Source organism: Microcaecilia unicolor, chromosome 3 (genome assembly GCF_901765095.1).
Source record: "Microcaecilia unicolor chromosome 3, aMicUni1.1, whole genome shotgun sequence".
Classification (NCBI taxonomy): domain Eukaryota; kingdom Metazoa; phylum Chordata; class Amphibia; order Gymnophiona; family Siphonopidae; genus Microcaecilia; species Microcaecilia unicolor.
This window is the reverse complement of record NC_044033.1, coordinates 217,235,795-217,261,352: the sequence shown is the minus strand read 5'-3', so window position 1 is coordinate 217,261,352 and position 25,558 is coordinate 217,235,795. Positions and strand designations below refer to the sequence as shown.

Below are 25,558 nucleotides of genomic sequence, written 5' to 3'. Positions count from 1 at the left end.
GAAGGGGTCCAATCACAGAATCCTGGGGGACACCAACTGAAAGTGGGATGGAAGTTGAAGAGGAACCACCAGAGTGAACATTGAAAGTGCGAAGTGAGAGGTAAGAGGAGAACCAGGAAAGAACAGGGCCCTGGAATCCAATCGAAGATAGCGTATCAAGGAGTATGGTGTGGTCAACAGTGTCGAAAGCAGCAGATAGGTCAAGAATGATAAGGATAGAATAGAGACCTCTGGATTTAGCCAGCAGCAGGTCATTAGAGACTTTGGTAAGTGCAGTTTCAGTGGAGTGAAGAGGGTGGAAACCAGATTGGAGTGGGTCAAGAATAGGTTGAGAAGAAAGGAAGTCAAGACAGCGCGGTGAACAGCGCATTCAAGTAATTTGGAGAGGAAAGGAAGAAGGGAGATGGGGGCGATAGTTGGAGGGACAGGTAGGGTCAAGTGAGGGTTTTTTAAGGAGTGGAGTGACAACAGCATGTTTGAAGGCCATAGGAACAGTTGCAGTGGAGAGTGAGAGATTAAGAATATGACAGATGATAGGGATGATAGTAGGAGAGATAGTGCTAAGTAGATGAGTGGGGATGGGATCAGATGAACAGGTAGTACATTTAGAGGAGGAAAGAAGAAGGGCAGTTTCTTCAGTAGAAGCATCAGAGAAGGAGGAAAAAGAAAGAGAGGAAGGAGAGTAGGGCATGTGGATTAAGGGAGAGAGAGGTGGGGAGGGTTTGGATGAAAATTCAAGGTTAATCTTACTGATTTTATCATGGAAATGCTCAGCTAGGTTCTGAGGAGAAAGAGAAGGGGGAATTGGGGGCGGAGGCACTTTGAGAAGAGAGTTCAGTGTGGCGAAGAGAAGTCGAGGGTTAGAGCCAAGGGAATTTATCAATTGAGTGAAGTAATCTTGTTTGGCCTGCAAAAGGGCAGACCGGAAGGAGTTAAGCATGAATTTAAAATGAATGAAGTCGGCAAGGGTGCGGAATTTAAGCCAAGAACGTTCAGCAGAGCGGGCACAGGAACGAAAGTAGCGGATTTTAGAGGTTAGCCAAGGCTGGGGTTTGGTACGCCTAGTAGGATGGGACATGGGGGGGGGGGGGGGCAAGAGTGTCCAGAGCAGAGGAAAGAATAGTATCATAGGAAGAAACAGCTTCATTGTCAGATTTAGATGGAGTGGTGGAGGAGAAAAGGTTAGAGAATCAAGAGGACAGAGTAAGGGGGTCAATAGCTTGAAGATTCCTAGATGTGGGGGTTGAGATTGGGTGGGACTGGGGAGGAGGGTGCTTAAGTGTGAAGGTTAATAGGTGATGATCAGAAAGGGGGAAAGCTGAGGAACAGAAGCTGGAGGGGAAGCAGTTGGAGGAGAGGATAAGGTCGAGACAGTGACCATTTTGGTGGGTAGGTGCAGAGGAGCATAGCTGAAGATTGAATGAGGACGTTAAGGCAAGGAATTGGGAAACATAAGAGTTAGAGGATTCATCAACGTGGATGTTAAAGTAACCAAGGATGATGGAGGGGGATGTAGGTTCAAGAAAGAAGGAAAGCCAGGCGTCAAAGTCAGTGAGAAAGGATGAAAGTGCCTTATCAGGGGGACGATAAATGACTGCCAATCGGAGAGGCAGTGGAGTGAAAAGGCGGATGGAGTGGACTTCAAAGGACAAAAAGCAGTGAGACTGGGGTGGAAGAAGAGGTTGGAATTTGCAGGAGGGAGAGAGTAGCAATCCAACGCCACCGCCACGGCCAGCAGGGCGAGGGGTATGAGAAAAAAAGATAACCACCATGGCAAAGGGCTGCAACAGAAGTAGAGTCATCAGGGGAGAGCCAAGTTTCAGTTAAGGCAAGTAGATGGAGGGAACGAGAAATGAAGAGGTTGTGAATGTAGGAAAGTTTATTGCAGCTGGAACGGGCATTCCATAGGGCACAAGAGAAGGGTAAGGAGTAAGGGGGAAGAAGAGGAATAGAGATGAGATTAGAGACGACACAATGTGGCTTGCATAAGTAGGAAGAAGGCAGAAAAGGAGGACCAGGATTGGGATTGATGTCACCAGCTGAGAGTAAGAGAAGGAGTAAAAGAGAGCGGAGGAGAGTAGGAGAGGTGTGGCCACTAAGGCGTCAAAGGCGAGAGGTACTCAGGTAGAATGGGGAAGGCACAATGGAGGGAAGAACAAGATGAAGATTAAAAGCTGAGAAGGAGGAAGGGAGTAAAAGTGAAGGTGAGGTGATGAAATCAATGGATGGGCAGTGAGTATCTGTAATGGACAGTGGTGGGGGGTGAGGGAAAAGATTAGGAAGAGATAGGGCTAGGAAGAGAACGTGTATAGGGGTCATGAAAAGTCTGATGAACAGACGATGCAGGCTGGATCAGAGGGTGCAGCCAGGAACAGATGATGCAGGCTGGATCAGAGGGTGCAGGCAGGAACAGACGATGCAGGCTGGATCAGAGGGTGCAGGCAGGAACAGATTATGTAGGCTGGATCAGAGGGTGCAGGCTGGATCAGAGGGCGAAGGCAGGAACAGACGATGTAGGCTGGATCAGAGGGCGAAGGCAGGAACAGATGATGTAGGCTGTATCAGAGGGCGCAGACAGGAACAGATGATGTAGGCTGGATCAGAGGGTGCAGGCTGGGGCAGATGACGCAGGTCGGAGCAGATGATGTAGGTTGGGACAGATGATGCAGGTTGGAGCAGATGATGTAGGCTGCGACAGATGATGCAGGCCGGAGCAGATGATGTAGGATGGAGTAGGTGATGCAGGCAGAAGCAGATGACGCGGGCTGCCCAGGGCAGGTGATGCAGGTTGGGACAGATGGTGCAGGCTGGAGTAGGTTATGCAGGCTGAAGATGACGCAGGCCGAGACAGGTGACGCAGGCCAGAGCAAGTCAGGCCACAGCAGACGACGCAGGCCAATCTGTAGTCACCAGGAACATAGAACTGGGCTTCGTCCAGACAAGGAGAGAAACCAGGAACAGGGTCGCGCAGAATCCCCAGTGCAGGAACAGGGTTGCACAAAATCCCAGTGCAGCAGTAGGAAAGAAAGTTCAGTAGCTCCAAGCCACGCTGCCAATCTGTAGTCACCAGGAACACAGGACTGGACTTCGTCCAGACATTGAGAAAAACCAGGAACAGGGTCGCGCAAAAATCCCCAGTGCAGGAACAGGGTCGCGCAAAATCCCCAGTGCAGGAGTAGGAAGAAAGTTCAGCAGCTTCAAGCCATACTGCCCCGTCACACCAACCCGACAAACTTGCCACGTGGCGTTTAGGCCCCGATCCTACCCTCATATAAGGAAAGGCTAAAGAGTTTAGGGCTCTTTAGCTTGGAAAAGAGATGGCTGAGGTGGGATATGATTGAGGTCTTCAAAATCCTGAGTGGCGTAGAACGAGTAGAAGTAAATTGATTTTTTACTTGTTCCAAATGTACAAAGACCAGGGGACACTCGAAGAAGTTACACAGAAATACCTTTAAAACAAATAGGAGGAAACATTGTTTTCACTCAACAAATAGTTAAGCTCTGAAACTCATTGCCCAAGGATGTGGTAGCTGCGGTTAGCGTATCTGGGTTTAAGAAAGGTTTGGACAAATTCCTGGAAGAAAAGTCCATAGTCTGCTATTGAGATGGACATGGGGGAAGCCACTGCTTGCCCTGGGAATGGTAGCATGGAATGTTGCTACTCTTTGGGGTTCTACATGGAATCTTGATACTCTTTCAGATTCTGCCTGGAATCTTGCTACTCTTTGGGGTTCTACATGGAATCTTGTTTCTCTTTGAGATTCTACCTGGAATCTAGCTATTCTTTGAGGTTCCACATGGAATGTTGCTACTCTTTGGGGTTCTACATAGAATCTTGTTACTCTTTGAGATTCTGAATGAAATGTTGCTACTCTTTGGGGTTTTACATGGAATCTTGCTACTCTTTGAAATTCTGCCTGGAATCTTGCTGCTTTTTGAGATTCTGCCGGGAATCTTGCTACTCTTTGAGGTTCTGCATGGAATCTTGCTACTGTTTGAGGATCTTGCTGCTCTTTGGGGGTTCTGCATAGAATGTTGCTTCTCTATGGGATTCTGCCAGGTACTTGTGATCTGGATTGGCCACTGTTGGAAACAGGATGCTGGGCTAGATGGACCATTGGTCTGACCCAGTATGGCTATTCTTATGTTCTTAATTTCTTAAAACATCTAGTATGTAAGTGCGAGGGGGCATAAACATGGAAGGAATATGGGCGAGTCATGGACATGTCTCTGAGATACGTATTTAAATTGTATAATAGTATAAGTTACAAGCACTTCAGCGCATACTTAGGCGCCTACAGTTATGACTGCCATTGACTTAGTATAACTGTTGGCACCTACTTTTAGGCATGCCAATGCCAACTTATTCTAATATTCCATAATGGTATCTTGGCATCAAGATGCCATTATAGAATTTGTGCTCAGCACATGGCATTCAAGCATCTAAATCTTGGAGCCAATTTATAGACTTACCTTAGTGTCCAGATAATCCGCCACAGGCGGAGAACTTGAACGCCCCAAGGGAGAATGCAGGTATGGAGGAAAGTGGGATGTTTGACCACGGCAAACCAAAGACTGGACAAATGAATTCTTAAAAACAGTTGTTTTATTGATGAAAAAAGACTTTTTCATCAATAAACAACTGTTTTTAAGAATTCATTTGTCCAGTCTTTGGTTTGCCGTGGTCAAACATCCCACTTTCCTCCATACTTACCTTAGTGTCAGCAGGCTTTCCTTACTACTAGCACTCACCAGTTAGTGCAGAGACAATCCAATTGTCAGAGTCTAGGAGAAGCCTGGCATTATGCAGGCACCAATGATATTTAGTTCCAGTGTCCACATAGCTAACCAGGCAAGAAGGACCCTATAAATACCTGACTGACATTGAACCCTTTTTAAAAAGTAGGATAGGGTATTGGAAGGGATACTTTCAGGCAGCCATATTTATTTATTTTATTTATTTATTAGGATTTATTTACCGCCTTTTTGAAGGAATTCACTCAAGGCGGTGTACAGTAAGAATAGATCAAACATGAGCAATAGGCAAATACAGCAGTAAAAATATTCAAGTAACAATACAAAATATGGCATGGTATACTACTTACAATGACAGCACGATACGTAATAGAACATTATAATTGGTAGTGAAGGGTAAGGCAAATTTGTAACATATAGATGAGTAAGAAAGTAGGAAGAATTTGAAAGTAAGGTGATTGATTTGAAGAAAGCTGCACATGAGGTCAGAGAGATGGTTAAATATTATGTCAGGGTAGGAGTGGATAAATGTTTCCTGCTGCAGTATGTGCAGCCCGAGTCAATCCTTGTGTGTGTGAGTGAGACTCACAAGTTAGTTACTTCTTCCATTAAATAAAGGCTTGGTTGAAGAGCCAAGCTTTCACCTGCTTCCTGAAGTAGAGACAGTCTTGTGTTAAGCGAGCCTTTCAGGCAATGCATTCCAGAGTGTGGGGGCTACTCCGGAGAAGGTTCGCTTGCGGTATCACATCGTGTAATGTCTTTTGGAGAGGGTGTAGTTAGTGAAAGTCCTTGGGAGGACCTTAGTATCCTTGGCAGTGTGTGGAGGATCATAATATTCTTCAGATACTCGGGGACATTTCCTTTCAGTGCCTTGAAGATCAGAGATAGAGTTTTAAATTTAGTCCTATATTGTACTGGTAGCCAGTGAAGTTTTTGCAAAAATGGTGTGATGTCGTCACCTCGCTTGCAACCTTCTATGAGTCTTGCCGCTGCATTCTGAATCAACTGGAGCTGATGCCATAGCTTATGATTGTGGGGGTGTGGGAAGGGAAAGCAAGATGCATGATTGCTTATTGCCCCAGGCACAGGAGGTACCAGTATACCTCACTTGAGGGCAAAATACATGTGCTTAATTATATCACTGTAATTACAACAGCAGTAAGAACAGGTCTGAGGATTTAGACATGTAGTTACAAGCTGCTTAGCTAGCCAATGGTGTCATCGGAGGGACAATCCCTGTTGCTGGCCACATCTCTGCCTCAGCTCTCTACCCCTCAGCCTGCCTGGGGCCTCGGTAGGCCCCGTGACAGGCATATATGCAGGGTTTAGGGTCCGGGCATCTTCTAGTGTAGTTAAAGAGTGGGAGATGGATCGGGGCATTCTATATATATTTTATTTCAATGTTTAGCACTGATTTTCAAACTAAATGCTGCTATGTTACCCAGTTATTTTGAGTCTCACTGGGGCTGCTAAATATTTACTTTGTTGGTTGTTAAGAAGTTTTGCCTTGTGACAAATCTGTGTTTTAGGAAGCTCTTTTGTTATTTAGAGAATGTGTGTTGGGGGGGGGGGGGGGGGAACGAGAGAGGCCACCTGGTATGGGCTCAGTTGAAGGGCGAAGTACTGCCCTGTGGAGGACATGAGTTTAATTCCTTGGCCTTGTCTGATCCAATGAACAGAAACAAGGCATTGCAGTTTGACTCACAGCTGGCTGCAGGGCCTCACAGAAAAAGCCAGATAAGGCGTAAGAGTAAACAGAAAAAATTATTTATTACTATATTCCATTCTTCTGAATCCTGTTGCATCACAGCATAGTATAGTCCCATCAATGCTTCTTGCAAAACCATAAGAAAACAGTCTTATCAGGGCCACCCAACGTTGCTGTTCCAAACAAGCACAGATCAACACAGGCTTCCGCCAGCCTGGATCTGATTATTCAAAGTGGTTACAGAAACTTCCTACCTTGAAAGTTTTTCCTATTTAGACTCTAGAGGCAGAAGCTTGAGGGTCCCTGAGCCTCTCCTTAGGTACTATGGTCCAGTTTAGAACACCTCTCTTATTCAGGACCTCCCTGATCTACTACCCCAGGGCATTTAATCACCTCCCTGCCTGGGCCCCAACCCTTTGACTCAGCAGATTAGTGCCACCTGCTGTAAGGTGGCTTCTCCGAGGACAAGCAGGCTGCTTGTTCTCACTGATGGGTGACGTCCACGGCAGCCCCTCCAATCGGAATCTTCACTAGCAAAGGCCTTTGCTAGTTCTCGCGCGCCCATGCGCACCGCGCATGCGCGGCCGTCTTCCCGCCCGAACCGGCTCGTGTTCGTCAGTCTTCTTTTCTCCGCGCTCGGGACGGTTGTGTTTCCGTTTCGTGCCCCGTAAAAGTCGACCTCGCGCGTCGTTTTCGACTCGTTTCGCTTCAAAAGTGTTGGAAAAAACCTCTTTTGGCTTTTTCCCGTCCTCTAGTTCGAGTTTTTCGCCCCGGTAAGTTTTCTTTCATCGTCGGGGTAGGCCTTAGTTAGGCCCCGGTCGAAATTTCCTTCCCGCTTTTTCTGCTGGTGCCAAATTTCACCATTTCGTCTTTTGATCTCGCCGGCGTGATTTTTCCGCCCATGACATCGAAGCCTTCCAGCGGCTTCAAGAAGTGCACCCAGTGCGCCCGGGTAATCTCGCTCACTGACAGGCACGCTTCGTGTCTTCGGTGTCTGGGGGCCGGGCACCGCCCTCAGGCCTGTAGTCTGTGTTCCCTTTTACAGAAGCGGACTCAGGTAGCGAGGTTGGCCCAGTGGAACTTTTTGTTCTCGGGCTCTTCATCGGCATCGGCACCGGGGGTATTGAGTGCATCGACGTCTGCAGCGTCCAGACCTTCATCCTCGGCGGCCAGTGCATCGAGTGCATCGAGGCATCGACCCTCTGCATCGGCGCCGAGACATCGGGTGACTGCATCGACGTCGGTGGTACCGGGACCTCGTCTGCTGATGTCGTCGGACGGTGGTGCTTCGTCTGGAGTGCAGGTGAGGGCTGTCCACTCCCCTGCTGGTGGCGGTGAGCCTTCGGGTGGGTCTCCCCCTACCCTGAGGGCTCCTGCGGTAGAGCCCCCCCGAGATCGACCCTCTTCGGTCTCGGCCCCGAGGAAGAGACGGCTGGATTCTACGTCCTCCTCGTCGGTGCCGGGAAGCGCCGGTGACGTGCTTCGCAAAAAATCTAAGAAGCATTGACACCGGTCCCCTTCCCGTGTCGGCACCGAGAGCTCTGGGTCGCCGAGGGAGTCGGCACCCAGCAGGCATCGGCACCGAGAGGACCGCTCAACCTCTGTTCAGGAGGTGTCGATGCGCTCCACTCTGGACAGCCCGGAACAGCCTCCACGCCCGGAACAGGTTCTGACGTCGACGCCTGCATCGACCTCCATGCCTTTCTCTGCAGCCGCTCTGAACGAGAGCCTCCGGGCCGTTCTCCCAGAGATTCTGGGAGAGCTGCTGCGCCCTACCCCTCCGGTACCGGCGGTGCTTGCGCCACCGGTACCGTCGAGCGTGGCGCCGGCTGGCCCATCGCCCGAGGTGAGGTCCCCGGCGTCGGTGCCGCGTGCGGTACCGGCTGCCGTCGCCTCCCAGGAAGGCTCCCCGACTACGTCGGAGGAGGGAGCTTCGCCGATGCGGGCGAGGGAGTCTACCTCTCGACGCCCCCATCGTGGACGTGGCTCCACGGAGTCGAGTCGGGCGCGGTTGCAGACACAGGTCCGTGAACTTGTGTCTGACACCGAGGGTGAGGCCTCGTGGGAAGAGGAAGAAGACCCCAGATATTTCTCTGACGAGGAGTCTGAGGGTCTTCCTTCCGATCCCACTCCCTCTCCTGAAAGACAGCTTTCCCCTCCTGAGAGTCTGTCTTTTGCTTCCTTTGTCCGGGAAATGTCTACGGCCATCCCCTTCCCGGTGGTTGTGGAGGACGAGCCCAGGGCTGAAATGTTTGAGCTCCTGGACTATCCTTCTCCACCTAAGGAAGCGTCCACTGTTCCCTTGCACCATGTCCTAAAAAAGACATTGCTTGCGAACTGGACCAAGCCCTTAACTAATCCCCACATCCCCAAGAAGATCGAGTCCCAGTACCGGATCCATGGGGACCCAGATCTGATGCGCACCCAGTTGCCTCATGATTCTGGAGTTGTGGATCTGGCCCTAAAGAAGGCTAAGAGTTCTAGGGAGCATGCTTCGGCGCCCCCGGGCAAGGACTCTAGAACCTTAGACTCCTTTGGGAGGAAGGCCTACCATTCTTCTATGCTCGTGGCCAAAATTCAGTCTTACCAGCTCTACACGAGCATACACATGCGGAACAATGTGCGGCAGTTGGCGGGCTTGGTTGATGCGCTCCCCCCTGAGCAAGCCAAGCCATTTCAGGTGGTCAGGCAGCTGAAGGCGTGCAGAAAATTCCTGGCCAGAGGGGTGTATGACACATTTGATGTTGCGTCCAGGGCCGCTGCTCAAGGTGTGGTGATGCGCAGGCTCTCATGGCTGCGTGCCTCCGACCTGGAGAATAGAATCCAGCAGCGGATTGCGGACTCGCCTTGCCGTGCGGATAACATTTTTGGAGAGAAAGTCGAACAGGTGGTAGAGCAGCTCCACCAGCGGGACACCGCATTCGACAAGTTCTCCCGCCGGCAGCCTTCAGCCTCTACCTCTACAGGTAGAAGATTTTTTTGGGGAAGGAAGACTGTTCCCTACTCTTCTGGCAAGCGTAGGTACAATCCTCCTTCTCGACAGCCTGCGGCCCAGGCTAAGCCCCAGCGCGCTCGCTCTCGTCAGCAGCGTGCGCCTCAGCAAGGCCCCTCGGCTCCCCAGCAAAAGCAAGGGACGAGCTTTTGACTGGCTCCAGCAGAGCATAGCCGACATCCAAGTGTCAGTGCCGGGCGACCTGCCAGTCGGAGGGAGGTTGAAAGCTTTTCACCAAAGGTGGCCTCTCATAACCTCTGATCAGTGGGTTCTCCAAATAGTCCGGCAAGGATACACCCTCAATTTGGCCTCAAAACCTCCAAATTGCCCACCGGGAGCTCAGTCTTACAGCTTCCAGCACAAGCAGGTACTTGCAGAGGAACTCTCCGCCCTTCTCAGCGCCAATGCGGTCGAGCCCGTGCCATCCGGGCAAGAAGGGCTGGGATTCTATTCCAGGTACTTCCTTGTGGAAAAGAAAACAGGGGGGATGCGTCCCATTCTAGACCTAAGGGCCCTGAACAAATATCTGGTCAAAGAAAAGTTCAGGATGCTTTCCCTGGGCACCCTCCTTCCCATGATTCAGGAAAACGATTGGCTATGCTCTCTGGACTTGAAGGATGCCTACACACACATCCCGATACTGCCAGCTCACAGACAGTATCTGCGATTTCAGCTGGGCACACGTCACTTCCAGTACTGTGTGCTACCCTTTGGGCTCGCCTCTGCGCCCAGGGTGTTCACAAAGTGCTTGGCTGTAGTAGCAGCGGCACTTCGCAGGCTGGGGGTGCACGTGTTCCCATATCTCGACGATTGGCTGGTGAAGAACACATCCGAGGCAGGAGCCCTGCAGTCCATGCAGATGACTATTCGCCTCCTGGAGCTACTGGGGTTTGTGATAAATTATCCAAAGTCCCATCTTCTCCCAGTGCAGAGACTCGAATTCATAGGAGCTCTGCTGGATTCTCGGACGGCTCGCGCCTATCTCCCAGAGACGAGAGCCAACAGCTTGTTGTCCCTCGTCTCGCGGGTGCGAGCGTCCCAGCAGATCACAGCTCGGCAGATGTTGAGATTGCTAGGCCACATGGCCTCCACAGTCCATGTGACTCCCATGGCCCGCCTTCACATGAGATCTGCTCAATGGACCCTAGCTTCCCAGTGGTTCCAGGCTGCTGGGGATCTAGAAGACGTAATCCACCTCTCCACGAGTTTTCTCGAATCCCTGTATTGGTGGACGATTTGGTCCAATTTGACTCTGGGACGTCCTTTCCAAATTCCTCAGCCACAAAAAGTGCTGACCACGGATGCGTCTCTCCTGGGGTGGGGAGCTCATGTCGATGGGCTTCACACCCAAGGAAGCTGGTCCCTCCAAGAACGCGATCTGCAGATCAATCTTCTGGAGTTGCGAGCGATCTGGAACGCTCTGAAGGCTTTCAGAGATCAGCTGTCCCACCAAATTATCCAAATTCAGACAGACAACCAGGTTGCCATGTACTACGTCAACAAGCAGGGGGGCACCGGATCTCGCCCCCTGTGTCAGGAAGCCGTCAGCATGTGGCTCTGGGCTCGCCGTCACGGCATGGTGCTCCAAGCCACATATCTGGCAGGCGTAAACAACAGTCTGGCCGACAGGTTGAGCAGGATTATGCAACCTCATGAGTGGTCGCTCAATTCCCGTGTAGTGCGACAGATCTTCCAGGTGTGGGGCACCCCCTTGGTAGACCTCTTCGCATCTCGAGCCAACCACAAAGTCCCTCAGTTCTGTTCCAGGCTTCAGGCCCACGGCAGACTGGCATCGGATGCCTTCCTCCTGGATTGGGGGGAGGGTCTCCTGTATGCTTATCCTCCCATACCTCTGGTGGGGAAGACTTTGTTGAAACTCAAGCAAGACCGAGGCACCATGATTCTGATTGCTCCTTTTTGGCCGCGTCAGATCTGGTTCCCTCTTCTTCTGGAGTTGTCCTCCGAAGAACCGTGGAGATTGGAGTGTTTTCCGACCCTCATCACACAGGACGAAGGGGCGCTTCTGCATCCCAACCTCCGGTCCCTGGCTCTCACGGCCTGGATGCTGAGAGCGTAGACTTTGCCTCTTTGGGTCTGTCGGAGGGTGTCTCCCGCGTCTTGCTTGCTTCCAGGAAAGATTCCACCAAGAGGAGTTACTTCTTTCTGTGGAGGAGGTTTGCCGTCTGGTGTGACAGCAAGGCCCTAGATCCTCGCTCTTGTCCTACACAGACCCTGCTTGAATACCTTCTGCACCTGTCTGAGTCTGGTCTCAAGACCAACTCTGTAAGGGTTCATCGTAGTGCAATCAGTGCATACCATTATCATGTGGAAGGTAAGCCGATCTCAGGACAGCCTTTAGTTGTTCGCTTCATGAGAGGTTTGCTTTTGTCAAAGCCCCCTGTCAAGCCTCCTACAGTGTCATGGGATCTCAATGTCGTTCTCACCCAGCTGATGAAACCTCCTTTTGAGCCACTGAATTCCTGCCATCTGAAGTACTTGACCTGGAAGGTCATTTTCTTGGTGGCAGTTACTTCAGCTCGTAGAGTCAGTGAGCTTCAGGCCCTGGTAGCCCAGGCCCCTTACACCAAATTTCATCACAACAGAGTAGTCCTCCGCACTCACCCTAAGTTCTTGCCAAAGGTTGTGTCGGAGTTCCATCTGAACCAGTCAATTGTCTTGCCAACATTCTTTCCCCGTCCTCATTCCTGCCCTGCTAAACGTCAGCTGCACACATTGGACTGCAAGAGAGCATTGGTCTTCTACCTGGAGCGGACACAGCCCAACAGACAGTCCGCCCAATTGTTTGTTTCTTTTGATCCCAATAGGAGGGGAGTGGCTGTAGGGAAACGCACCATATCCAATTGGCTAGCAGATTGCATTTCCTTCACTTACGCCCAGGCTGGGCTGGCTCTTGAGGGTCATGTCACGGCTCATAATGTTAGAGCCTTAGCAGCGTCGGTAGCCCACTTGAAGTCAGCTACCATTGAAGAGATTTGCAAAGCTGCGACGTGGTCATCTGTCCACACATTCACATCTCATTACTGCCTGCAGCAGGATACCCGACGCGACAGTCGGTTCGGGCAGTCAGTTCTTCAGAACCTGTTTGGGCTTTAGGATCCAACTCCACCCCCCGAGGGCCCTGTTTGTTCTGTTCCAGGCTGCACTCTCAGTTAGTTGGTAAATTTTTTAGGTCAATCTCAGTTATGTCCTCGCCGTTGCGAGGCCCAATTGACCATGGTTGTTGTTTTGAGTGAGCCTGGGGGCTAGGGATACCCCATCAGTGAGAACAAGCAGCCTGCTTGTCCTCGGAGAAAGCGAATGCTACATACCTGTAGAAGGTATTCTCCGAGGACAGCAGGCTGATTGTTCTCACAAACCCGCCCGCCTCCCCTTTGGAGTTGTGTCTTCCCTTGTCTTTGTCTTGCTACATACGGGACTGACGAACACGAGCCGGTTCGGGCGGGAAGACGGCCGCGCATGCGCAGTGCGCATGGGCGCGCGAGGACTAGCAAAGGCCTTTGCTAGTGAAGATTCCGATTGGAGGGGCTGCCGTGGACGTCACCCATCAGTGAGAACAATCAGCCTGCTGTCCTCGGAGAATACCTTCTACAGGTATGTAGCATTCGCTTTAACTTCAACACCAGTGAGGAATTGTTCCTAAGGAAACCTGCTGCTGTGCCATTCACTCCCTTGAATACCCTCCCCCTCAGCTCAGCCCCAGAGGTTGAGTGCTTGCCACTCTGAGGGACACCGACTCCTATAGGCTGAAGGCAACCATCCCATAAGATACCCAGGACTCCTTCCACCACTAGGAATTACTGGGACCACCCCTGGCCCAAAACCAAAACACCACTTCAGACCTTCCATGCCTCAGCCATTGGGCCCTGTCACACACCAATGGCCATGGACTGTCCAAATCCCCATCACAGGAACACCAAGTCCAGGATGCAGCAGGACATGGACTCCAACCATGGGCCATACCACAACCTGAAAAGGGTTGTCACTTGTAGAAGACAGCGATTTCTCGTGCACAAGTGTCCCACTTCTCCACTTCAACACTTGATCACTTTTCATCATCCGCCAGGCAACGCACAGTTGGTTTGAATCACTGGGAAGCCCCCTTGCTTCCATATCATTAGGATCTCTATAGCTGACCAGATTCGGCTCCAGTATTTCCTGTGTCCCAACGATCCCCATAACTGGGAATAAGAATAGAAGCATCACTCTCAATGACCTTCTTAAACGCCCACTGTTATCTTCTTCCTTTTGGTAAACACTCCACATGGTGGAGCCTTTACCGTAGAGCCATAATTTTGAGCTGGGGCTGAGCTGGAGGGTCAGTGGACTGATGAGTTTATCATTGAATAGTTGTTTCTCCTCCAGCAGCATCAGGGCACCCTTACGCCGGGCTTCTATGCAATGGGACTGTTCTTCCAAAGAATCCCTTGCTTGAGAGGCCTCTTTGAGCTGGTTAGCCAACTCCTTCAGCTCTTTTCCCATCTCGCTCCTGGTGTTCCTGCATGCTGAAAAACTCAGTAATCCTACAAACTTCTGCATTCTTCTCCAATAGCCAGATACATTCGTGTTGGGTTATTGCTTCTCTTTTACAGGACTCCTACTCCTGAAGACACATCTCCTGTACTTGACTCTGGAGCACATTCATTGACTTACTACTTCTGTAACCTGAGGCTCAAATCCTAATTACTGATCTATGATAATTCCAAGGCATTTAAAGTATGCTATTGAAAGAATAGGTGGACCATGAAGTAGAGGAGTTAAAGTTGGACAGTAATGTCTACCTGTGATCCAGCAGGCCAGTGTTCTCGATTAGGGACAGTACCGGGCAGACATCTACAGTCTATGGCAAGGACAAATCAAGATCAGGTATACATATGAAGTATCACATCATACTTTGTGTAATGAGTTTATCTTGTTGGGCAGACTGGATGCACGTAGAGGTCTTTATCTACCATCATCTACTATGTTACTATCAGGCTCATTTTCAAAAGAGATGGTCGTCTATCTTTTGACATAAATCGGAACATGGACATCCATCTCCCAGGGACGTCCAAATCGGTATAATCAAAATCCGATTTTGGACATCTCCAAATGAAGTCTGTCGCAAGGACATCCAAATTTCAAGGGGGCGTGTCGGAGGTGAGGTGAAGGCGTGCCTAAGACTTGGACATCTTTGAGCCATAATCTAAAAAAGCAAGGACGTCCTAAAGTAAAACTTGGATGTTTTCACCCGGACTTGTTTTTTTACGAATAAGGCACAAAAAGGTGCCCAAAATGACCAGATGAGCACCGGAGGGAATCGGGGATGACCTCCCATTACTCCCCTAGTGGTCACTAACTACTACTACTACTTAACATTTCTAGAGCGCTACTAGGGTTACGCAGCGCTGTACAATTTAACAACAAAGGACAGTCCCTGCTCAAAAGAGCTTACAATCTAATGGGCGAAATGTCAAGGTCAAGTTGAGGCAGTCAAGATTTCCTGATTAGAGGTATGGTGGTTAGGTGCCGAAGGCGACATTGAAGAGGTGGGCTTTGAGCAAGGCTTTGAAGATGGGCAGGGAGGGGGCCTGGCGTATGGGCTCAGGAAGTTTATTCCAAGCATAGGGTGAGGCGAGTTGGCGGTGGTGGAGAAGGGTACTGAGAGGAGTGATTTGTCTTGAGAGCGGAGGTTACGGGTAGGAACGTAAGGGGAGATGAGGGTAGAGAGGTAGGGAGGGGCTGCAGATCGAGTGCATTTGTAGGTTAATAGGAGAAGCTTGAACTGTATGCGGTACCTGATCGGAAGCCAGTGAAGTGACTTGAGGAGAGGGGTGATATGAGTATATCGGTCCAGGCGGAAGATAAGACGTGCAGCAGAGTTCTGAACGGATTGAAGGGGGGATAGATGGCAAAGTGGGAGGCCAGTGAGGAATAGGTTGGAGTAGTCAAGGCGAGAGGTAATGAGAGAGTGGATAAGATTACGGGTGGTGTGCTCAGAGAGGAAAGGGCGAATTTTGCTGATGTTATAGAGGAAGAAGCAACAGGTCTTGGCAATCTGCTGGATATGCGCAGAGAAGGAGAGGGAGGAGTCGAAGATGACTCCAAGGTTGCGGGCAGATGAGACTGGAACGATGAGGGTGTTATCAACTGAGATGGAGAGTGGAGGGAGAGGAGAAATGGGTTTGGGAGGGAAGACAATAAGCTCGGTCTTGGCCATGTTCAGTTTCAAGTGGCGGTTGGACATCCAGGTAGCAATGTCGGATAAGCAGGCTGATACTTTGGTCTGGGTTTCTGCAATGATGTCTGGTGTGGAGAGATAAAGCTGGGTGTCATCAGCATAAAGATGATATTGGAAACCATGAGAGGTGATTAGGGAGCTCAGGGAAGAGGTGTAGATTGAAAAAAGAAGGGGTCCAAGAACAGATCCCTCCCACCCTCAAAAAACATCTTTAAAATTATTTTGTGCGAGCTTCAGATGTCATACTCAGGTCCATGACAGCACATGCAGGTCCCTGGAGCAGTTTTAGTGGGTACTGCAGTGCACTTCAGACAGGCGGACCCCGGCCCATACCCCTCCTACCTGTTACATTTGTGGAAGAAACAGCAAGCCCTCCAAAACACACCAGAAACCCACTGTACCCACATATAGGTGCCCCCCTTCACTCGTAAGGGGTATGGTAATGGTGTACAGTTGTGGGTAGTGGATTTTGGGGGGCTCAGCACACAAGGTAAGGGAGCTGTGTACCTGGGAACATTTTCTGAAGTCCACTGCAGTGTCCTTAAGGTGCCCGGTTGGTGTCCTGGCATTTCAGGGGGACAGGTGCACTACTAATGTTGGCTCCTCCAACGTCCAAATGGCTTGCTTTTGGACGTTTTAGACATGGGCGTCTTTGGTTTTGAAAATCGCCGAAGGTCAGACGTCCATGTCTAAGCACATCCAAATCCAAGGATGTCCTTGATATTTTCAAAACAAAATATGGACGTCCATCTTTTTTCGAAAATACGCCCCTCCCCCCTGTTTTTGGATGTTTTACAAAGATGTCTAAATCCCAACTTTCGAAAATGTCCCTCTCTGTTACTATGTAAGGATGAGACAGTTGGAGCATAGCAAAGAGGAGATGGTATCTAGTCCAGTTTGAAACTGAGATAGGTCAGAATGAAGTGGATCAATGTAATGAATAATAAGGACATCATTTGCATAATAAAAAGCAATGATGCCAAGATCTTGAATAAGTGTTGTTAGTGGACTTAGAAAAACGTTGAGCAAGAGTGGGGCCAGTATTGAACCTTGAGGCACACCACAGTTTAAGTTACAGGAGATGGAAGTGGAAGAAGATAGAATAACAGTAAAAGTTTAGCCAGTCAAAAAAGATGAAAACTATTAAAGAACCATCTTGGTAATATATGAATAGAAGCCAGTCTGGTGAGTAAGAAATCACAATAAAGAATCATAGATTTCATCATCTTGAAACAAGCCCCGGGATACATGACAGACCTGATCGACATACGAACTAGAAACACATCCAAATCAACACGAATGTACCTAAATCTGCACTACCCAAGCTGCAAAGGACTCAAATATAAATCTACTTACGCATCCAGTTTCTCCTACGTAAGCACACAACTGTGGAACACATTACCAAAAGCCTTGAAAACCACATACGACCACCGAAACTTCCGGAAATCACTAAAAACATACCTGTTTAGAAAGGCATACCCTACCAATCCAACATAAATAACGATCTCTGCAACGCACCAAAACTAAAGTACATAAAGGACATGACTCAACTCTTCCGTTGTATGATTCCCAAATGTGGCTGTGCCACATGAACTTTATCTTACCACAACATCACTTTGTATTTGTTTACACCGGAGTCTGCCAACGCAGCTCCGGCACTATGTAAGCCTCATTGAGCCTACAAATAGGTGGGAAAATGTGGGATACAAATGTAACAAATAAATAAATATAAACGTTCACGGTTGGGACAATTTTCAAAGTGATTTATTGAATTTAAAAATGTTTTATCTGTGTTAATCAGTTGTCTGAAAACTGCCTTACCTCAAAGGAGCAAAAAAACCTGTGTTAGTTAATTAGTTCCACAAATTGGAAAAGAGAGGGTTCCAAAGTCAACAAGAAACCAAAACAAACAAAAAGCACAAATTGACCTTCAGGAACAGGACAAAAGGAACTTTAATAAGAAAGACCTGGCGCGAGCCGTGTTTCGGCAACCCAGTGCCTGCCTGTGTCAGGGGTCAAAGCAAGTACAGCTGTTCATGTGTGGTTGACTCACACAGCATTTTGAAAATACGTAGGTCCCGCATAGAGTCGGGAAACCAAAACACTTTTGAATAGATCCTCCAGTCCTGTGTTGAAAAAGCCATTATCCAAACAAGTGTCAAATGTAAAAAATTTAAAAAAAAATTGACTGTTGTTTGGTATGGAGTAGCCTAGTGGTTAGTGCAGCAGACTTTGATCCTGGGGAACTGGGTTCAGTTCCCTCACTTAACCCTCCATTGCCCAAGGTACAAATAAGTAGCTGTATATAATATGTTAACCACTTTGAATGTAGTTACAAAAACCACAGAAAGGCAGTATATCAAGTCCTATTTCCCATAATGGCTTTTATAACACAGGACTGGAGGATCTATTCAGAAGTATTGAGTTTTCCCGGCTCCATGTGGGACCTATGTATTTTCAAAATGTTCTATAACAGTACCAATACTTTGTGAGTCAACCACACACGAACAGCTATACTTGCTTTGACCCCTGACATAGGCGCTTGGTCGTTGAAACACGGCCCATGTTGGGTCATTCTTACTAAAGCTCCTTTTGTCCTGTTCCTGAAGGTCCATTTGTGGTTTTTGTTTGTTTTAGTTAATTAGTTAAAATGTCTCCTCTCAGCGTAGCATTGATGTGGAACACAACAAAGGTTTTTTGTTCTATATCAATACCACACTGAGAGGAGACATTTCCAGGAGTGTGTTAAGGTCAAGGAAAGAAAACGATACATGTAGGTGGCATTTTCAAGTCTTTGTACAGACTTTTCCAGCAAAAGTCTACCTGCAGAAAAAAAGCAGATAAAGGTGACCATCGGTATAAAGCCCACAGATTAAAAGTATGCAACGGGGAAGTTTGAAAATTGCCCCCTCAAAGATCAGTGTATATATGAACCTTTTGCTGGAAGTAGTTAAGTCTACAACACAATTTGAAATCAAATTAAATGCAGGGTTATAGCGATAGAAGAAATGATGAAAAGTTGATCAATTCTTTGATGTTGGATAACCTATAAGTATGCCAATGTATTTCTTTTTTTGACAATTACTAGAATGCCGGAGAATGGATCTTTACCATCAAGGTGAGTATCTACTCTATAAATTTTATGTCAGTGGCATTTTAGAATAATTGATCCGCTACCCCTGATGGTAGACCTGTGGCCCTTGACTGTTAGGGTCACCTAGTTTCAGATCAGTAACTAAGCAACTTTCTGTGCTGGAATTCTACCCCACATTTTCCTAATACCTCACAGTGCAGATGCTGGTCCATTTGGGTTATTCATGTGGTTAAGAGTGTTTGCTCTGGTGCCTTGGCTCAAGCATTAGTGATTTTCTTAGAATGGTTTTCTGGAGCAAATTTCATAAATGGGAAGCATTCACTGATTTGCATAGCTGACAAAGAAATAAAATACCTTCTGAAATCTTGGAGACAGTAGGTAAAGATGGCCTCCATGGTACCTCAGAAATATGGACAAGTTCCATTTAAGGGAATTAAATTAAGGACCACTAATTTTCAGACCATTTCAATAAAGTCGTCTTCATGATGGCCAGATAAACAGGGAACTACAGTTAGGTTGCAGCTATCGTTAATCAGTTATAAATAGTTTTTACCTATGAAAAGGCAAAGGTTTATGCAGGATTTGAATCAATACCTCTGAACATTATCTTCCCTAGTTAATGCCTTAGACACCAGAGGTGTTTTCCTGTTTAAGCACTGTAACTCATTTCCTACTTCTCCTCTGACTTTGCAGAATGATTTATGGCAAACCTGATATAGCAAAAGCTCCGTGAGTACTCTTTTATAATTAATACATCAAGGATCTAATTCTGTTTACCGTGCCTAAATAACTGGCGCCGATTGAAAACACGCTTAGGCATATTCCATAAGCCGCGCCGTTCTGAGTCCGTTCAGATGACTAGAATTTACGCTCAGCAAATTATGCCAATGAAGATTTGGTGCAAATGCCCACGCCTAACTTTATAATTCAAGTTTAGTGTCCCAAACACTCATCAGTAGAATACTCTTATTGAAAAATAACTTATCCACAGTAAACGTTTATCATATCTAAAGCTGCATTGCAATATCAATTCACACTTGTATGAATTTTTCTAAAGGGGATCATCAGAGTGTCCTGCAGCACGCACCATGTGGGAACTAAGTCCCTTTGTGGTAATGGTATGGCGCAAATCGTCATGGATCCGCTAATATAGTAGTTATTATTTTTTATATTTTTTTGAAAAAAATTATATCTTTAGCTTTCATATTCTAAAGCCAACAGTGTGTCAGGCCTATGCCCCGAAAAGTGAGCCCTTGTGCCAAACAACGTCTGGCAGCCAGACAGTCCTGATCTTACCTGGGGAGTCAGGGCAGAGACCTCCCACGAAGGGCAGAATGGAGCAGACAATTGCCCAAAAGACAAGGTCCCGATCCGATCAGCGGTTCCAGGCCGGTGGTAGACAAAGGCAAGTCCAGATCCACCCTGTGGCACAAAAGCAGGCAGCAGGCAAAAGCAAAGTCCAGGTCCAAACTGTGGTTCAAAGGCAGGCGGTAGGCAACAGCAAAGTCCAGGTCCAAACTGTGGTTCAAAGGCAGGCGGCAGGCAAAAGCAAAGTCCAGGTCCAAACTGTGGTTCAGAGGCAGGCGGCAAGCAATAGCAAAGTCCAGGTCCAAACTGTGGTTCAAAGGCAGGCGGTAGGCAATAGCAAAGTCCAGGTCCAAACTGTGGTTCAAAGGCAGGCGGCAGGCAATAGCAAAGTCCAGGTCCAAACTGTGGTTCAAAGGCAGGCGGTAAGCAATAGCAAAGTCCAGGTCCAAACTGTGGTTCAAAGGCAGGCGGCAGGCAATAGCAAAGTCCAGGTCCAAACTGTGGTTCAAAGGCAGGCGGCAGGCAAAAGCAAAGTCCAGGTCCAAACTGTGGTTCAAAGGCAGGCGGTAAGCAATAGCAAAGTCCAGGTCCAAACTGTGGTTCAAAGGCAGGCGGCAGGCAATAGCAAAGTCCAGGTCCAAACTGTGGTTCAAAGGCAGGCGGCAGGCAAAAGCAAAGTCCAGGTCCAAACTGTGGTTCAAAGGCAGGCGGCAGGCAATAGCAAAGTCCAGGTCCAAACTGTGGTTCAAAGGCAGGCGGCAGGCAATAGCAAAGTCCAGGTCCAAACTGTGGTTCAAAGGCAGGCGGTAGGCAATAGCAAAGTCCAGGTCCAAACTGTGGTTCAAAGGCAGGCGGCAGGCAATAGCAAAGTCCAGGTCCAAACTGTGGTTCAAAGCAGAGAAACAATCCAAAGACACAGAACTCAGGAATCCACACCAGCAGAAGCCGAAGCAAAGAGTTCTGTCAGAGTCTGGTTTAAGTAGCCCCCTCCATCAGGGAAACCACCATCAGCTGTCCGGAAGGCGTGGCCAACAACCAGCCCCAGGAGGCTCTGGATAGGCTGGTCACAAGGAGCGGGCGGAGCCTAGCCGCGACCAGCCAATCCGCGCCCAGAAGAGGCGTTCCCCATGCTCCTGGGCCCCGCACCCGGAAGAGACTTTCCAGCTAGAGTGCGCCGGCCATATTTGCAGCGTCGGCGCTCTCCAGACGCTACAGCAGCATAGCGGCGGGCCGGAGCCGTCCAGGAGGAAGCCCAGACTCCCCTACCATGCCGCCCGTAGCCAGCGATACCCCGCTCTCTCCTGCTCGTGGAGCGAGGTATCCCCGCAGGCAGAGCGGCACAGGTAAGGGACGTGACAGTACCCCCCCCGTAAGCCCCCCTCCTCCGTCTTGGCCCAGGTTTTCTAGGGTAACGAGAGTGGAACTCGTGCAATAACTCAGGGGCATGGATATTACCAACAGGCTCCCAGGAGTTATCCTCAGGACCAAAGTTCTTCCATGAGATCAAGTAGAACAGTCGTCCTCTCTGGAGTCTAGAATCAAGAATCTCTTTTACCTCGAACTCCGGATCAGGGTCAGAGTCTGGAACCAGAATCTTCTTTGGAGCAGGATGCCAGTGGGAAGTCCTAAAAGGTTTAAGCAGAGACACATGAAAAGCATTGTGAATGCGAAGATTACCAGGTAAGTGAAGTCGATAGACCATCGTCCCCACTCTAGATCTCACAGAAAATGGCCCGATGAAGCGTGGAGCAAACTTAAGGGAGGGAAGACGAAGTTTGAGGTACTTGGTGCTGAGCCATACTCTCTGTCCCGGCTGGAATACAGGAGCGGCACAGCGACGCCGATCAGCAAATCGCTTGTACCGGGCAGCCGCCCTCCCCAATTGCTGACGAACTGTCCTCCAAGTTGCATGCATGGTGGTGAGAGTAGACTGGATCAGTGGAGGAGCCGCAGTCAAAGGAATCGGAGGCGGAAGACGTGGATGACGTCCAAAAACAGTGAAGAAAGGTGATGTCCGTGAAGCAGAATGGAAACTATTGTTGTAGGCAAATTCAGCCCAGGCCAGAAGATCAGTCCAATCATCCTGACGAGCATTGGTGAAGGCCCGAAGAAAAGCTTTAAGGGTCTGGTTAGTACGCTCTGCCATGCCGTTGGTCTGAGGATGGTAAGCTGAAGAAAAATGCGTGGTAACCCCAAAGGCTGAGCATAACGATCTCCAAAATTTAGAGGTGAATTGCGACCCTCTATCACTGATGATACGATGTGGCAGTCCATGCAGCCGAAAAATGTGCTGGATAAAATGGGACGCAAGAACCTTCGCGGATGGCAGGGACCGCATGGGTACGAAGTGAGCCATGCGAGAAAAACGATCCACCACCACCCAGATGATCGTGTTGCCCTTGGAACAGGGAAGATCAGTTATAAAGTCCATCGAGACCTCCTGCCACGGTAGATGGGGTACCGGTAATGGTTGAAGAAGCCCCCACGGCTTGCCTGGCAAGGACTTGGTACGGGCACAGGTAGGACAAGTAGAGACAAACTGCCGAATCTCCTGGGCCATGTGGGGCCACCAAAAATAACGGGAAATAAGATGATAGGTCTTACGGAACCCAAAATGTCCCGAAAACGCAGCAGAATGACCCCACTGAAGGACCTTGCGACGAGATCGGGCCGGAACAGGAGTCTTGAGACAGGCGGATGCCCCCACCATAGGAGAAAGGCAAGCAGGATTGAGCATAGGATAGAGTTCCTCAGGCTCCTCAGGTACGTCAAAAGCTCGGGAGAGGGCATCTGCCTGTATATTCTTCTCTGCGGGCCGAAACACCAAGTGAAAGGTAAAACGCGCAAAAAATAGTGACCAGCGAGCCTGCCGGGGATTCAAGCGTTTGGCATCTTGCAAATAAAGCAGATTTTTGTGATCAGTGATGACTGTAATAGGGTGAGCAGCCCCCTCCAGTAGGTATCGCCACTCCTGAAAGGCGAGTTTCAGGGCCAGCAGCTCCCTGTCCCCGATAGTATAATTGCGTTCAGCAGGCGAAAACTTCTTAGAAAAAAAAAAACAAGGATGTTTCTTACCAGAAGAAGTTGTCTGGGACAGCACCGCCCCTACACCCAAAGCAGAGGCATCGACCTCCACGATGAAAGGCTTCGTGACATCAGGGCTACGGAGTACAGATGCAGACAAGAAAGCCGCCTTCAAGGCCGAAAAAGCCTCCAGGGCAGCAGGAGACCAATGCCGAACATCCGCCCCCTTCCGAGTAAGGGCTGTCAAAGGAGCCGTGAGGAGCGAATAATGGGGAATGAATTGTCTGTAGTAGTTAGCAAAACCAAGAAAACGCTGTAAGGCTCGGAGACCCTGGGGGAGAGGCCAGTCCCGGATAGCCTGCAGTTTAGCAGGATCCATTTGTAATCCAACAGCAGAGATAATATGTCCCAAAAAAGGAATAGTGGATTGATGAAACGCACACTTTTCCAACTTGGCAAACAGTCGATGATCCCGGAGTCGTTGAAGCACTGTGCGGACATGCCCGGGATGATCCAGGGGAGAAGCAGAGAAGATCAGAATATCGTCCAAGTAAACAATGACTGAAGAACAAAGAAGATCCCTGAAAATGAAATTGATGAAATCTTGAAATACAGCCGGAGCATTACAAAGTCCAAAAGGCATGACCCGATACTCAAAATGACCATCGTGAGTATTAAATGCAGTTTTCCACTCGTCTCCCTGGCGGATACGAATCAAGTTGTAGGCCCCTCGTAGATCCAACTTAGTAAAAATAACTGCCCCCTGGAGTCGATCAAAAAGCTCCGGGATAAGTGGGAGGGGATACCGGTTCTTGACTGTGATGTTGTTAAGTCCGCGATAGTCAATGCAGGGCCGCAAGGACCCATCTTTTTTGGAAACAAAAAAGAACCCTGCCCCGGCAGGAGAAGAAGATGGTCGGATGAATCCCTTACGAAGATTGTCCTGACTGTAGTCCCGCATGGCAGCAGATTCATCCCGGGACAAGGCATATAATCTTCCTCGAGGAGGCATCGTACCGGGTAACAAATCAATGGGACAATCAAACGGGCGATGGGGTGGGAGGGAATCTGCCTCCCGGGCATCAAAGACATCAGAAAACTCCTTGTATTCCTTCGGAAGAGAAGCTTCACAGGGGAGGAGGACTCCAGAGAGCGCTGGCACATTAATAGAGGGAGGGCGCACTGGTGTTAGACAAGTTTCAAAACAACGACCACTCCACCGGCTGATTTCTCCCGAAGGCCAGTCTATGCAAGGCGCGTGCAGCCGCAACCAGGGTATACCTAGAATTACAGGATGGATGGCTTGAGGTAAAATAAGAAATTGTATCTCCTCATGATGAAGAAGACCCACCTGCATTCGCAGCGGAAGAGTGAGATGGGTAATAGGCAGTGGCAGAGTAGAGCCATGAATAGACGTTACTTGAAGAGCTGGTTTACAGGGAGTAACCGGCCTGCCTAGGCCCTGAAGTAGTCTAGCATCAATAAAGTTGCCTCCTGCTCCTGAATCCAACAAGGCTAGGGTATTTATCCTGTATTCTTGCCACAGTAAGATAATAGGTACTGTCATTAAGTTATCCGGAAGGGTTCCTGAACGACCCACAACCACCCCCTTCACCAGGCTAGGGTCTAAGCATTTCCCGGCTTGTTGGGACACCTTTTCACAAAATGACCAGGTTTCCCACAGTACATACATAGTTTATTCTCCCTCCGATGGGTTCGTTCCACAGCTGTTAGTCGATGCCTGCCAATCACCATAGGCACTTCCGATCCCTCCGCAGTAGGAACCGCACCCTCCTGAGGAGAGACCGTTCGTGGTCTTTGAGGGGAAAACCTGCGCGACGGACGAGAGGCAACTTGTTCTCGTGCTCGTTCCTGGAAGCGGACATCAATCCGAGTGCTTAAGGCGATAAGGGCGTCCAGAGTACCAGGGATTTCTCGGCCGGCCAATTCGTCCTTAATGCGTCCACTCAAGCCTTGCCAGAAAATGGCCGTAAGAGCCTCTTGATTCCATTTAAGTTCTGCCGCCAGGGTACGGAATCGAATAGCATAGGTACCAACCGTACTGCTTCCTTGCTGAATCCGTAGTAGCTCTCCTGCGGCGGAAGAAGGGCGTCCTGGAACATCGAAGACCATGCGGAACTGACGCAGGAATTCTCCTAATTCCGAAAGGAGAGGATCCTGTTGCTCCCAGAGAGGTGACGCCCATGCCAGAGCCGCACCGGAGAGTAATGAGATAATGTAGGTAATCTTCTGTTTGTCCGTAGGAAAAGAAGCAGGTTGCATGTCAAAGAGCATCTGACATTGATTCAAGAATCCGCGGCATGCGGAGGGTGTGCCGTCAAACCGAGGAGGTTCAGGCAACCGAAAGGTAGGCAGAGGTGGAGATGTCCTACTAGCTCCAGAAGCCGGTGCTCGCTGCACGGACATCTGAGAACACAC

General features: G+C 49.1%; 1 protein-coding gene across 1 annotated transcript in view; it reads left to right on the top strand.

The window, feature by feature from the left end:
* LOC115466314 (histo-blood group ABO system transferase 1-like) overlaps positions 1-25,558 on the top strand; it is a 53,487-nt gene that overhangs the window by 8,309 nt on the left and 19,620 nt on the right. Inside the window, exons 4-5 of the mRNA XM_030197485.1 lie at positions 18,782-18,811; positions 19,481-19,516. Coding sequence (XP_030053345.1) covers positions 18,782-18,811; positions 19,481-19,516 — 66 coding nt within the window. The remainder of the gene's footprint in view (positions 1-18,781; positions 18,812-19,480; positions 19,517-25,558) is intronic.